Genomic DNA, 13,370 nt, shown 5'->3' with positions numbered 1-13,370 from the left:
CCCACAAGGGACAGCTGTCCGAAGGAGAAACCCGATTGGTTTCTTGTGAAATCAGAGCCGGTGGGGGAGGACATCTCGGGGGGAAAAAAGGAGAGTGAACCTGGTCTGGACAAGGCTCATGCCTCACTTAACACCCGGGGCTCATCCAAGTTGTCTTTGTCCTTCATCCCCAAAGCCTGGAAACCAACACAGTAGTGCAGACGTACCACGCTGGGCGCGCCGTCTGGAGCTGCTGCTGGTGCCTTGATGATGAAAACTATATCTATGCTGGCCTGGTCAACGGCTCTATTCTGGTGTACGACCTGAGAGACACGAGCAACCACGTGCAGGAGCTAACTCCTCAGAAGTCCAGGTAGGAGCATCACTTCTGCTCTTTCATTTTGTGCCTTCTCTCTTTATCACTACCTAACAGCAAGAATAAGCTCACCTTGATACAGACCTGTGTGCCAGACCTTGGGATCATTACAATTATCATCACACTTGATCTCACAACAGTCCTAGCAGTAAGTGCTATTCTTATTTCCATTTTACAGAGGGGGAAACTGAGGCAAGTGGAGGTTAGTAACTTGCTCAGGTCACAGGGTTAGCAAGTGCCTTTGGCCAGATCTGAACCTGGGCCCTGAGTCCAGGCTCTATCCATTGCATCATTTGCCTGCCGCACAAGGGCAGCTTTTCATTATAATAAACACTCACCAGAGAGGATCCCTTGGGTGGCTGAGGAGCACTATGCTTATATCAAGAAGTGCTTCTTGCTTCACATGAGGGATTTGGCAGGGTACTAGAGGTCAGAGGGTGCAGCCCCTGCCTGGTGCAGATACCTGTGGGTGGGTAGCCGCCTTTTGGATCTCCGAGGAGGAGAAGGGGTGAGTGTCAGCCCCAGGGTCCCTGGACCCTGGACTTACTAACAAACTTTCAGGTGGAGGAGACCCTGGATTTTCTGGATGAGTATGGTCAGATTTAAGACCTCTCTTTGGTCATTGTCCAGTAGAGGTGGCAAGGGCTGGCCTACCTTTGGATGGGATGCGGGGCAGAAGAGGGTGTGCATTTGAGAGTGGTGGAGCTAGCATTGGGCAATTGACTGGGAACTGGGGTCCTCCAGCATCTCTAACAAGAGATGGTGACTTCTGGTTTACATTCATTGAATTTTCAGTGTCCATGGGATACCCACTTTGAAATGTCTGACCAATTATTTGTGGAACAGGCCTGGAGCTTAGGAGGTCGGGGGGGGGGGGGGGGTGTCTGTGTTTGCTTGAGATTGCATATGACTTGAGATGGTCATTGACCCGCCCATGTGGGAGTGGGTAACCAGAAAGTAGCATCCAGAGCCCTAGGAGGATCCCCAGTCAGTGAGTACAGTGTGGGTGACGAGGCAGCCATCACGCAGGTGGGAGGATAAGAGAAACTGAGAAAGCCTATGGCCAGAGCCTCTCTGCCCAGAGAGTTTTCTCAAAGGGCCCTGGGATTGGAGGGAGGGGTTTGATAACCTAAGAATAGAAAATCTCTTCCAATTTTTCCAAGTATGTCTTCCCCTTAAACATGACTGCTGTTTTCTCATGGAGTCTCAGAATAGCTAAGCAGAGAAGGAAATTTTCATTACTGTGACGGAGCTTTCTTTGGACACTAAGAAATACTCATTTTTATCTTAGCAGCTTTACAGTAAGCTGATCTTTTGGAACTTATCTCCGTTAAGAAATATCTTTGAGATCTGTTGGGCCCCTTCTGTGAAAGGGATGGACAGAAAGTGGGAACTTGTGACTTTGGTGTTTGCCTAAATTTACCTTATAATGGACCACACATAATGATGATAATAAAAGCTCCCATTTCACAGCACTTTGTGGTACAGGAGAAGGTCAGGCTCAGAGACTGCCGAGAAATGGAGTAGGAGGAGGCTCGAGAGCCGGCCTTCGGACAGAGTGGTTTTAGGGGAAGGATGAGGTTACAGCCCATGACCAGAGGGGTTGGGAGGGAAGGAGCATTTAATGGAACCCTGGTTAGGTGCTGGGTGTCTCACAAATATATTCTCCCCACCTCTTCACCACAACCCCATGGAGAAGGTACTCTTTGATATGGGGTGGAGCCAAACGGGTTAGATGACTTGTTCAGAGTCACACTAGTAAGAAGTCACAGCAGTCGTCAGATTTTAACTCGGTTCTCCCTGAATCCAGGCCCAGTGCTCTGTGGCACAACTGTTGCCTGAGCAGGGAGAGAAAGGGCAGTGGGGGACCCTAATCATGGGCAGCAGCACCTAGCAGGACTGCTTAAGGGCGAGGGAATGGGGGTAGGGGGGAAGTGCAGGCCATGGTCCCTGGGATCAGAACTCCTTTCAGAGGCTGGCCAGCTTGTAGCCCATCACCAGCTAGTCTGACTATTCATCAGTCAAACCTTGAGAGCAGTGCTTGACCTCTCTGTGCTTGGGCTGGTGCAGCTACAGATACTCCCCTCAACTGATGAAGGATCAGGACATATCTTGGTGGCTAGTCTGGGGCTGTCCATGAGGCCTTCGTGGTCTGTAGTTGGGACACGGGCCATAAGCCAGCTTAGTGCTCTCTAGGTGCGACATCGCATCATAGAAGCTGGCACTAGGGGAGCAGCTGATTGGTAAAATGTTCTGTTTACAGATGAATAAACTGAGGTCCCCAGGGGGGAGGGGACTTGCTTTACCACACCTGGAGTCTTTGTCTCCATGTCCACCTCTCTTTGTTTACTGCCTACTTTGATGTCTGTGGGGGCATTAACAGCTCAGTCCTTAGAGTGGTTGTCCAAATCCTTTTATTTTCCACAACTTGGATCATGCCAGTTATTTGGCACAACAGGATTGTGTTTTTCAGGCAAGATGATAGAGTGAGGATTGTTCAAAGGGACCCAACCTTTCACTTGCCTACAACAAATAGGCAGGTAGAAGCAACAGCAAAGAAAAATGGTCACAACATATGACAAAAGCCAGCCGAGATGGACTGGAAGCAGAAATGAAGAATATGACAACTCAGACCCCAAAACCAAATGGCAGAGAAAGGGGGTGCCCCAAAGCCAAGCAGATCATAAAGGGCCTGGGAGCCTTTCCTTTTAACTGGTCTCATCTGTATGATTGGAGAAGGCTCTCTGTGTCACAAAGAGGGAATTTGAAGAAGGTGAGCAAAAGTTAAATCTAAAACCAGACCAACTAGAAGAACTTGAATAGAGTAAGAAATCTCAGGGAAGAACGTTTGAACTAAAAGCTACTTTAAAAAAAAAAAAAAAGATTGAGAAGAAATAGTAAAGAAAATGACAGATTGGGAAGAATATTTCACAGAACCATAGAAGTATACATAGACATACAGGAGGAAGTCCGAGCTACAAATACCCAAATGGGCCAAAGAATTGAGTCTGCCGATTTGAGAGGCAGCTGGGGCCTGGTGAACAGGGGTCTTGGCCCTGGAGGCCCCGAGGGCCTGGGTTCTAGTTCTTCCCTTGACTTACTGGCTCTTCACCCATGTCATCTGCCTTCTCAATGTTGTAAGAGTAAAGAAGGTCCTGGACCTGCTCTGGGAGATGGGGTTTCCTTCTCTTTCCAACAGACCTTCCCCATATTTTAGGATAGGAGATAAACTCTTAACATGATGCAAGAAGACAACCACCCTTTTCCCCTACAAATTACTTAACCACATAGCATAAATCATGGTCACAGAAGATTGCTGAAGGAAAACAAGAGATGACTGGTGGAAATTGGAATTGAAATCTCTATTAATGCCTAGTAATAATTATATTTTGAATATCACAATATTAAGAATTGATGCAGGGGCAGCTAGGTGATGTACTAGATAGGGTACTGGCCCTGGAGGCAGAAGGATCTGAAATCAAATCCAGCTTCAGCCAATTACTAGCCATGTGACCCTAGGTAAGTCCTTTAACTCCAAAAAAACAAAAGAGTCAGTGGACTGTGTATTCAGAATTGCCTTGCAAGATAACAGTATTTTATATTGGTGCAAGAAGTGGACAAGTGGTCAATATTTTCACACTAAATTTGTAGAACTTCAGTATCATTGAAAAACAGCCAAGCTATTTAAGCAAAAAAGTTTAATGCTTAAAAGTCATTCAGATTCATGAAGTCAATATCAGGTGATCTGTTAACAAAACGTGAAGCTTTTCTGAGAGCTCTAGTGCCTAAATCACTCACTGGGGTCTCAGGGTGTTTCTGAAAAGTGAAAGGACCCCCAAGGAAAGAAGGGGATAAGACAAAGCGTAGCACACAGGTGAAACGGTCCTTCTTAAGAGGAAGTCCAAGCTCAGATAGAGGGAACGACAGGTCTGGGAGAGGGCACCCCTGTCCAGAGGAATCCAGTTAGGCTTCTTGTAGAAGGTGGTCCTGCTGACCTTGCAGGAAACGAGGGATCTTTCTCTCTGAGACTCTGCCACCTTCAGGCCCAGGGAGGAGACCAGGGGTGGGGGAGGCTCTGGCCTCAGGCCAGATGGGGGCCTGTGAACAGAGAGGAGAGGACACAGGTCATGTCATGGTGGACTGGAAGCAGCAAGACTTGGGAGCCCAAGATTGAGAGGTAAATGTGACCTGGGGTGGAGCAGCAGGCGCATTTCTGCTTTGTTCTATGTTAAGGATTTATATTAAGATTTTGTTAGCTGTTTGCATGTTCCTTTTTATCAGTGTATGAAAAGGAGGGAAAAAATGACTTCCTGACCGTGACTTGGAAGTCTTCTGATCTGGTTGGTGCCAGAGGTCCGCAGACCCCACAGGAGCTTCAGAGCAACTGTGAGCTCGAGCACGGAGAGCACTCTTTCTGTTCTCTGAGCTCTGACTGACATTTGTCGTCACTTCCTCCCATTATTTAAAAATATTGTCCCACAGTGAAAGGGGTAAGACCCCTGTTTCAGGGAGACTGTCGTGTGTCTATCATCTTTTCTGCTTTCCTGGACCTTTCAGAACCCACTCTTGTTCTCTGAGGATCAGCCTTGGGGGTCTGGAGGCAGGAGGGCAGAGCAAGTGACTATTGTTGTCCCTCTTCAGGTGTCCCCTGGTCTCGCTGTCCTACTTACCACAGATGGCTTCATCGGCATTTCCTGCTGGCGGGATATTAGCTGGAAGCTTGGAAGGTGCCTGCTTCTGGAGGCAGAGCAGCACTAACTGCTTTGACCCTCACAGCCTACCTCTGGAGTCGGGGGGCTGCACTGACCTCCAGGCAGAGAGCCGCAGTGGACACTGCCTCGTCACCTATCGGCCCAGTAAGTGGGGACTTGTGGAGACCCCCAGATTCTACAGTCAGAGCTGGATTCATGGTTTTGTTGAATGTCCTAAGTGATGGGAAAATGTTAAGAATGAAAGTTAGACCTAAAAGTGGGCTCCCGGCTTCATCTCTGCCATGTCAGATAAAACAGAGTCAGAAACACATCGCATAAAGACAAACATCTTTTCCTCCCTTTTCTCAAGTGTGAATATGGCCAGATTCCACCAATAATAAATGTGCTCCATAGGAGTAAATTAGATGTTTGGGGAAGGCTGAGACTTCTTTTTAAGCCAGTGCTGCCCATGAATAGTCGTTTCACAAATTGGGGTGATAGGGCAGCCCCCTGAGAGCTGCCTTTGACTTGATTAAACAAGATCCTTCTGACCAGAAAGATAGCTCTGGAAATGCCAACTTATAATTATGAATAGCAGGCTTTTAAAATCCCTAAGCACTGCTAATTGTGAGTGGGTATAATGTATTGTAAATGAAAAAAATTCAGAACCATGGCAACTTATTGCCTTGTTAAAATTGTCCCTAGTTTTTATTTAGGGCCTATTACGTGCCAGGTACCGGTCTAAGCCACGGGGCCATTTTGGGGGATTCTAGAGTGTGTTTGTTTTTGTGATTCCGAACAATGTTTGCAGTTGTGCATCCCCCAAGGGATCCGGCTCTGTTTCTTCCTCCCATGTTCTTGGACAAGCTTACCTGGGTCTCTCCCTTGTCCCACCTTTGCTATGCTTGCATCCCACAGGGAACTAGAAGGAATCCCAGGGGCCATCGGGGCTGGCCCCATTGCTGGACTCCTGCATGAAGCAGCTTTTCTAAAGGCAAACAGGGGCCAGCGCCCAAACTGGGATTCATGCTTGGTCCTCGGCTCCCACTCAGCCATTGCAGGGCCCTTGGGGCAGCCCAGGTGTAACCGAGTCCCGCCTCTTCCCGGCCTCTCGAGGCTCTCGTGAATCTGTCTGAGCTACACGGGCTTTTGCTTGGGCCTTTGTAGAATGTTTAGCAAAGACATTCCCTGGAGCATTTGGAAGAGGGAACCCAAGGGAGAAGGTGGAAGTACAAGTTGACCTCGTTATGCAGTGACCTGCCTTCTTTGTAGTTGTGCGCAGAGGTCACAGGTCAAAGGCTCCCCTTGCATCTGGAGCCCTGGCCAGGACCAGAGATAGCTTTTGTGTTCTCCAGTCTGGTGAGGGGTCCCTGCGGGTGTCCTCAGCCGGTGTCGCTGAGGCTGATGGCTCTTCGCGCCGGCTGTGCTAGCCCTGCTGTCTCTTCTTTCCCCAGACAAAAACCACAACTCTGTGCGCAGCGTGCTGCTGGAACTGACCTGCAGCTTAAATGAAGCCACAGAGCCGGTCTACTCTTGTCGACCCGTTCAGACATTCATCGCCGGACCCACTTGCAAGCTGCTGACCAAAAATGCCATCTTCCAGAGCCCGGAGGAGAATGGCAGCATCCTGGTGTGCGCTAGCGACGAATCCTCCAACTCTGCCCTGGTGAGTTAGGGAGAGCCAAGCTAACGTTTGGGTTTGAGATCCAGGCCAAAGGCTGTTACTCCTGATTGCTGGGTTCGAATCTTGGGGAACGTGATGGTGGCAGACACCCAGCTTTCTGTCTGTTGTCATGACTGTGAATGAGGGTTAATTTTGGCTCTGAAGATCTTCCTTCTACATATAAAAAAGCAGTGGTAAGAAAACACTGTGAGCCTTTTGTCTCTTAAGGTGCATGTTTGGGGTGTACAGATGTTTCGGGGTGACAGTGGCGGGTCAGTGACTGGGGAAGCTCAGGGACTCCTTTATCTCCCACTTAAGGGCCACAGGGATTTGTCACTTCTCTCTCTGTGCCTTGTGCCATGGCAGATTACAGAACCATGCCTTAGAAAGTGGCTTCAGGAGTAAACCTGCTACCAGAAATTCATCCCCTGTGGCCACCCTCTCCAGGCCCACATATTCAGATATTTCCAGGACCTTTTACCTGCCAGAGTTACTGATACCCAGTCCCGGAGGAGTCAGTCACCTCCATACCATAAGCATCCAAGAAAGGTTGTTGAGGAAGTTTGAAATTATCTTCAAAGAAGCAACATTGGGAATTTGTCTTGTGCAAACTTGCTTCCTTTTCAGGAGACAGCTGAAGATATTTGTATATACAGATTTATCTGTCCCCAGGCTAAGGTTTATCTCCTTTTAATGGGGTCACATTTCAGTAAATGGCTTCTCTAAACGCGGGCCGGCCTCTGCGGCCCAGAGGTGTCCGGTGCTGGCAGGCGTGACTGCTTACGTTGGGCATCAAGGCCCCCCACTCTTTAGTGCCGGACCCCCTTTGCATACCATCGGGTCCCCACCCAAGAGAAAACAATGGGCTTTGGATAGCAAGCAAGAGCAGGGAGTGCTTCCCTCTGACTGATCTGCTTCTTGGAGACACAGCTGGAGGAAGAGTTTGGTTCTGGCTTTCCTGGGCCTGATGAATAGCAGCAGGATGCCGAGCCCGCTACTGCTCAGCGGGGAACAGGGGAAGAACCCCACCCTCACCCCCACCCCTGGCTGTCCCTGCCCGGGCCTTGTTTCCTGAGGTTCCAGATTCTTCCCCAGGGCCTCCCCTTGGTGGTGGTTGGTTTCTCCCACTATAAAGGAAGCCCCCAGAGAGGAGAAGCCAGCCCTTTTCACCCTGTGTGTGTCCCTGGTACTCACCTGGCAACAGCAAAGCCTTTTCTGGTGACCCTCTTGTCTTCCCCTCCTTGCCAGAGGGAAAAGTTCCCTTCCCTTGGCCTTGTGGGCCTTCCTGTCCCCTGCAGCTGGGCTGGAGGCCGGCTGCCTGAGCCCCGCCTCTTTTTCTTTCAGATCTGGGATGCGGGCAGTGGCAACCTCTTGCAGAAGCTCCAGGCAGAGCAGCCGGTGCTGGCCCTCTGCCCCTTCGAATTCAACCAGAACAGCTACCTGGCCTCCCTGACGGAGAAGGCCGTCCAGATCCATAAATGGGAGTGAGGGGGGTGCACGTCCAGCGCACCGTGGGCCCGACTCTAGCAGTCTCGTGGTCGGGCACAGACCTGTGGCCAGTCATCAGCTGGAACGTTCTGACCTCCAAAGCCGAGCCCCAGACCTGACACAGAGGCAACCGGCAGTCTTTTCATGCGCTTCTGTGTGGGACTTTGTGTTTTCTCTCTCTGCCTTCTTAACTAGCTGGACCCAGAGGGCCTCTGGATGGGAGAGCGTATCAGCTTTTGAGATGTGGTTCGTGAAAGCTTCCCCTGGGGAGCATATATACTGCATTTACTGAAGTCCTGCTTGCTGGTTCCATTTTTAACAGGCACAGAGAATTGTTTCTCTGATCAGGCACAAGGGCGTGCTAGGGAAGAGAGGAAAGGATTATTATTGATTGAGTAGCCCAATGAAGGGGGTCCCTTGAGAAACAGGGTATCTTTTGTTGGGGTCTCAGCTCTGTGACTTCCTCTAGCTGGTTCTATGCAAAGCCCCTTGAGAAAGCTGCCTGGGCCTCTGTGACTTGTAGGGTGAGGGGAGGAAGACTTTGGGGATCTCAGGACAAATGTGTCTTAACATCTGAAGTCTGTATCTTCCTCCTCCTCCCTTCAAGAAATGTTAGAAAAACAATAGGAATTATGTCAAGTTAATTCTTTTCTCTCCATCAACAGCAGCCAACAAAGAAGTGGCAAAGGAAGGGGAATTTTAATTGATCTAAAAATGGGACATGTGGGCAGAATGGTGTCTTCAAGCTAGTTATCAGAAAAATCCCAGTATCGCTGTTACCTATATACACACCTGGGCGTGAAGTTCCGTGCTGCTCCTTGAACTGCTTCTGCCACCCAGGTGCGCTGTCTTAGTGATGCCTTTCTCCATCCCAATTGCAATTAGACCCCAAACTCCTCCCCGCCACTCCTTGTGGTCCCGAGGCTTGTTTCTCCAGAGGGGTCACCAGTAGAATGGCAGCATCTGGACACGTGGCATGCTTGGGATCCTGCAAAGGGCCTCCATTTGGACACTTCTGTCCCTTTAATGGAGGATTCTGATAGTCTGAACTGACAACCCAGTGATCCAGTCAAAAGTTTCCAGGTGCAGGCCCAGGAAATGAGTAACCCAGTGCTTGGAAAGCTGGGGTTTTTTTTTTGTTTTTTTCCCCATTATTCTCAGAGGTTGGGGGCTTAACATAATTTAAGGAAAGATAAGGCAGTTTTGCTTCCAAGACCCTGGGTACCCATTGTTCCATTAGCTGGAGGGGCCACAGTTCTCTGGCCCAAATGTTCCAAGAGCCTGTTCACCCTTTGGTAGATTATGGTATTCACAAATTAAATGGCCACTGGCCCCTTTCTTTCCCTTTTCAGATAGTTTTTCAGTCCCAGCTTCTTGACCTGTGAGAGAGAAAAATCTCTTTTTATCAGCCAAAGAAGGTTTGTTTCCTCTCTTTTGATTATCAAGAATTGTTGCCTGAATCTGGGCCTGGGGCCCAGAGGGCGGCACAAAACTTGAGTTAACACCCACTCACTTGGGCCTTTCAGCAAGCAGACTGCTAGCAGAAATGAGAAGGCACTGGGCACAGGCTCTCAGTCTGCAGAGAGGCCCTCACTGTGGACCAAGGGTGGGGTGGGCTCGGGTTGTGCTCTTGTCCAGGTGACCCAGAGCTTGGAGTTAGCCGCTCAACAGGTCAGATGCATTAAGGTTCCATGCAACCAGGGATGAGTTTTTGAATTGAAATCCCCTAAAGGATAGGAAAAGGAAATGACTTAGGCAGGCAAGGTTGAAATTTTGCCAGTTTACTACCATGAATTCAAGCTTTTTGCTGGCAAACGTGAAAACAAAGAACTAAATTTAAGCACTCCCTCAAAATGCTCTCAGGAATAGGATCAAAATTATTCTCAACTTGACAGCCAGAACCATTGAGTGCTATGTTGACTGGCAAGAAAGCCTGCAGTCATGTGCCCAGTACCGGCATCTACCTTTCAGCCTTCGAACAGTTTGGTTTGCATGTGTTCATCGAAGGGTTGTGCGGCTAGAAAATAAGAACAACCTCCTCATGAGGCTCTGTGTCTGAGGGTCCTTCCTAGAGTCTATAGAGTATATTCTTTGTGGCTTCTGGCACGGTATTTTTAATTTCTGTTATTTCCCATCTAAATCTTGGAGCTGAGAGAAATGAGAGTGTTTTGGACTTGCTTTGTGCCTAAGTCCATACTTGCTTGGAAAAAGATTATGTGATCTTAAAAGGCCTTTGTTCAATTGTACTTTTTGTGTCCTCTGTGTATATGTAAAAATAAAGAATTTACAATAGGCTCCTTCTCCTTGTTTATTGAATGTTTGCATGTTTTCTCTCTGTGTACAGTTTAGTCTCCATCCAGCAGATTTTGCCACCTTATTCAGGTCCGTGTTCTCCAAACTCTCCTAGTAAGAAGTAGTTTTGACCCATTTAACATCAGCTGCATCTACAATGAAAGTTTTTGCGTTTTTGAATTGTCAAAGCTTTTACTGGAAGCATCCATTTTATTAATGTAACATTTTCCTTTTAATAACTCAAAGTATTTCTTTGAGGTGCTCTAGGAATCCTGGCCTCCCAAGAGGCGTGTCCAGAATCCTGATGGGGGAACTTGGATTGGGAAGGATGGAGAGGGTCCTAATGGTCATCAAGGCCCAGGCCTGGGTGCCGGGGACATTGGAGCCGGGCCTCAGGCTTCACTGAGCGCAGAGCCTGGAGGCCGCAGACCACAGTGCCTTCATACCTTCTACCTCTGTGTTTGGGGGGAGAACTGAGTCAGCAATTTCCACTACCAACAGCCATCATGTCACTGACTGCACCTGAGCCAGCAGGCCCTTCTGGCTCCTGCTTGCGGTCCGGGAAGTCTTACTGGAACGTCGGCAAGGGTGGCTGGGAGCAGCTATTGCCAAGAGAACCAGTTGTCATCCAAAAAACCCAATACTCACTGGGGGACTGCCGTGGATCAGGCTCTGAAAAACATGAATGGGTAACTCAGGGGCCAAGAGGGCATTCCAGTAGGATGGGCCAGATGCCCAGGCTGGGCTTTGGAGGGACCTGCAGTGGGGAGGGGCTTCATGGAGGGAGCGGGTGGGGGTTGTGGACAGCCCGGCCTGCCCCCGATGCTCCCCCAGGTTCCTTTGGAGATACTGCAACCTTACAAGTGGTGGGCTCTCAGTGAGACAACAGGAGCTGTCGGTAAATGGCAGGTTTGCTTGCCTTCCCCCCAGACCGGCTTGTCTCTCTGTGTCCCCAGCGTTTAGCCTTGTGTGGGGCAGCCGATGCTTAATAAAGGTTTGTGGACTTAGTGCTATTGAAAATGTTTTTGCAAGAACCCATCATGGTGAGCATGTGGGAAAGATTTCTTCCAGCTGAGACGCACTGAGGGCAGCGAGGAGTGGAAGGTACAGGTGGGAAATGGTGTACAGACTGGCCCTTGTCCAGAACCGGAGCCATCTTGCGGTGGGTAGAAGGGTCGGGGCCTCCGCTCTCGCTCTCCTGGCCCCTCTCCTTGGTCTTTGGCCAGTCCCCAAAATCGCCCTCGCTGTCCCTTCTGTTGTGTCATAGACGCCAGACATTGGTCAGTCAGGCAACGCTTATTATTATTAAAGAGTTTACTGAGGACTGCGCTCCCTGGCCAGAAGCGCCGCCCTGTCCTCGGGAGCCCCAGCCCCAGTGGGGCAGAGTATCCCGACTTGGATAGAAGGTGGAGGCCCGTGGGAATGGAAAGGTTTGGGAGAGGGATTGAGGGATGGCCATGGTCCCCGGAGTCAGAAGCAGCAAACGTCCACACCCTGAGCACGTTGTGCAGGGAAACAAGATGTCACCTGTTGGGGCAGGTGTTAATGAGCATCGACGCGGCGCCTAGTGTTTTCTGGCAGCTCACTGACTTCTGTAACCCGACAGGAAAAATTGCACTTTGCAAATACAGGATTCAGAATATCCTTGCGAATTACATCAAACTACTGGGGTTGTTCGGCCGTGTCCAACGTCCGCTGACTCTGTTTGGGGTTTTCTTGCTGAAGATACCGGAGTGATTTTCCATTTTCTTCTCCAGCTCATTTTATAGATGAGAAAACTGAGGCAGACAGGATTCATTGACTTGTCCAGGGTCATGGCTAGAGAGTGTGTGCAGCCAGATTTGAACTCGGGAGGATGAGCGCTCCTGACTTGAGGGCCTGGCATTCTATCCACTGCATTTCTTAGTTGCCTTTTATGCATATTATGAATTATCTCACTTTAAGTCTAAACACTAAACAGTCAAGTGTTTGCTGATTGAATAAATGAGTGACTGCAAGTAACCTTTCCTCCCCACCGTGAATTGCTAATACGTTTCCTGATAACCCAAGACCTGGCACATAGTTGCTGTATAATAATTACTTGTTGACTTAAATGAAAGAGTTGAGAAAGGAGAAAGAATGAGAGTAGCAGGATCCAATTTGGAACCTGGGTGTTCCTTTTTTTAAAAAATTATTTATTTATTTTTAATTATTAAAACTTTTTATTTACAAACCTATGCAGGGGTAATTTTTTTAACACTGACCCTTGTAAAACCTTCTGTTCCAACTTTTCTCCCTCCCACCCCCTTCCTTAGATAACAGGTAGTCCCATACATGTTAAAGTATAAGTTAAATCCAATATATGTGTACATGTTTATATCGTTATCTTGCCGAGCATTCCTTTCATTACAGCTGGCATGGAAAAGTCTATAGAATAGAGCCATGAGGGCAGCCTGGCCAGACTGGATCTTGTAGCTGGTGAGCCCATTTTGTTGAGCCTTTGGTAAGGAGGCCTGGTCACAAGTTTTCTTTCCCCCCAGTCCAGTTAGCCTCACTCTCTCTCCCCGATCATAGCACATGGCAGGTACCAGCCCTTGTTCCCAAGGAGAGGGGGGAGGGAGAGGGATGTAAGGCCCCATGTAAGAGCTGGAAATGCTTCCCTGCTCTCGGAAATAGATCAGCGAGTGGCCAGCTGATGACAGACCCTGGCATTCTCCTGTCTCAAGGACAAAAAATTCCTTACCTTATATGGATTTCCTTTAGCTTTGTGGTACTCGTGGTACTCATCCCAGGGAGGGAGATAAGAAAGGGAAGAAATGTTAGGAATCCTTTTTACTAAAAGTCAACAAACACCCCTCTTCAAGAAAGTTACCAAGGCCTTATTTCTAAAATATATAGAGAA

At 48.8% G+C, this 13,370-nt stretch overlaps 1 protein-coding gene across 3 annotated transcripts in view; it reads left to right on the top strand.

Moving 5' to 3' along the window:
• The window catches only part of RFWD3 (ring finger and WD repeat domain 3), a 32,702-nt gene extending 22,210 nt beyond the window's left edge, over nucleotides 1-10,492 (top strand). For all 3 annotated transcript variants that reach the window (XM_031949994.1, XM_031949992.1, XM_031949993.1), the window contains exons 10-13: nucleotides 176-352; nucleotides 4,997-5,211; nucleotides 6,501-6,712; nucleotides 8,054-10,492. In XM_031949994.1, coding sequence (XP_031805854.1) covers nucleotides 176-352; nucleotides 4,997-5,211; nucleotides 6,501-6,712; nucleotides 8,054-8,197 — 748 coding nt within the window. In that variant the 3' untranslated portion in view covers nucleotides 8,198-10,492. The remainder of the gene's footprint in view (nucleotides 1-175; nucleotides 353-4,996; nucleotides 5,212-6,500; nucleotides 6,713-8,053) is intronic.
• Nucleotides 10,493-13,370: the final 2,878 nt, after the last annotated feature.

The sequence above is a fragment of the Sarcophilus harrisii genome, chromosome 2 (genome assembly GCF_902635505.1).
Source record: "Sarcophilus harrisii chromosome 2, mSarHar1.11, whole genome shotgun sequence".
NCBI lineage: Eukaryota > Metazoa > Chordata > Mammalia > Dasyuromorphia > Dasyuridae > Sarcophilus > Sarcophilus harrisii.
Note: the sequence above shows the minus strand (reverse complement) of the source record. Positions and strands in the feature narration are given on the sequence as shown.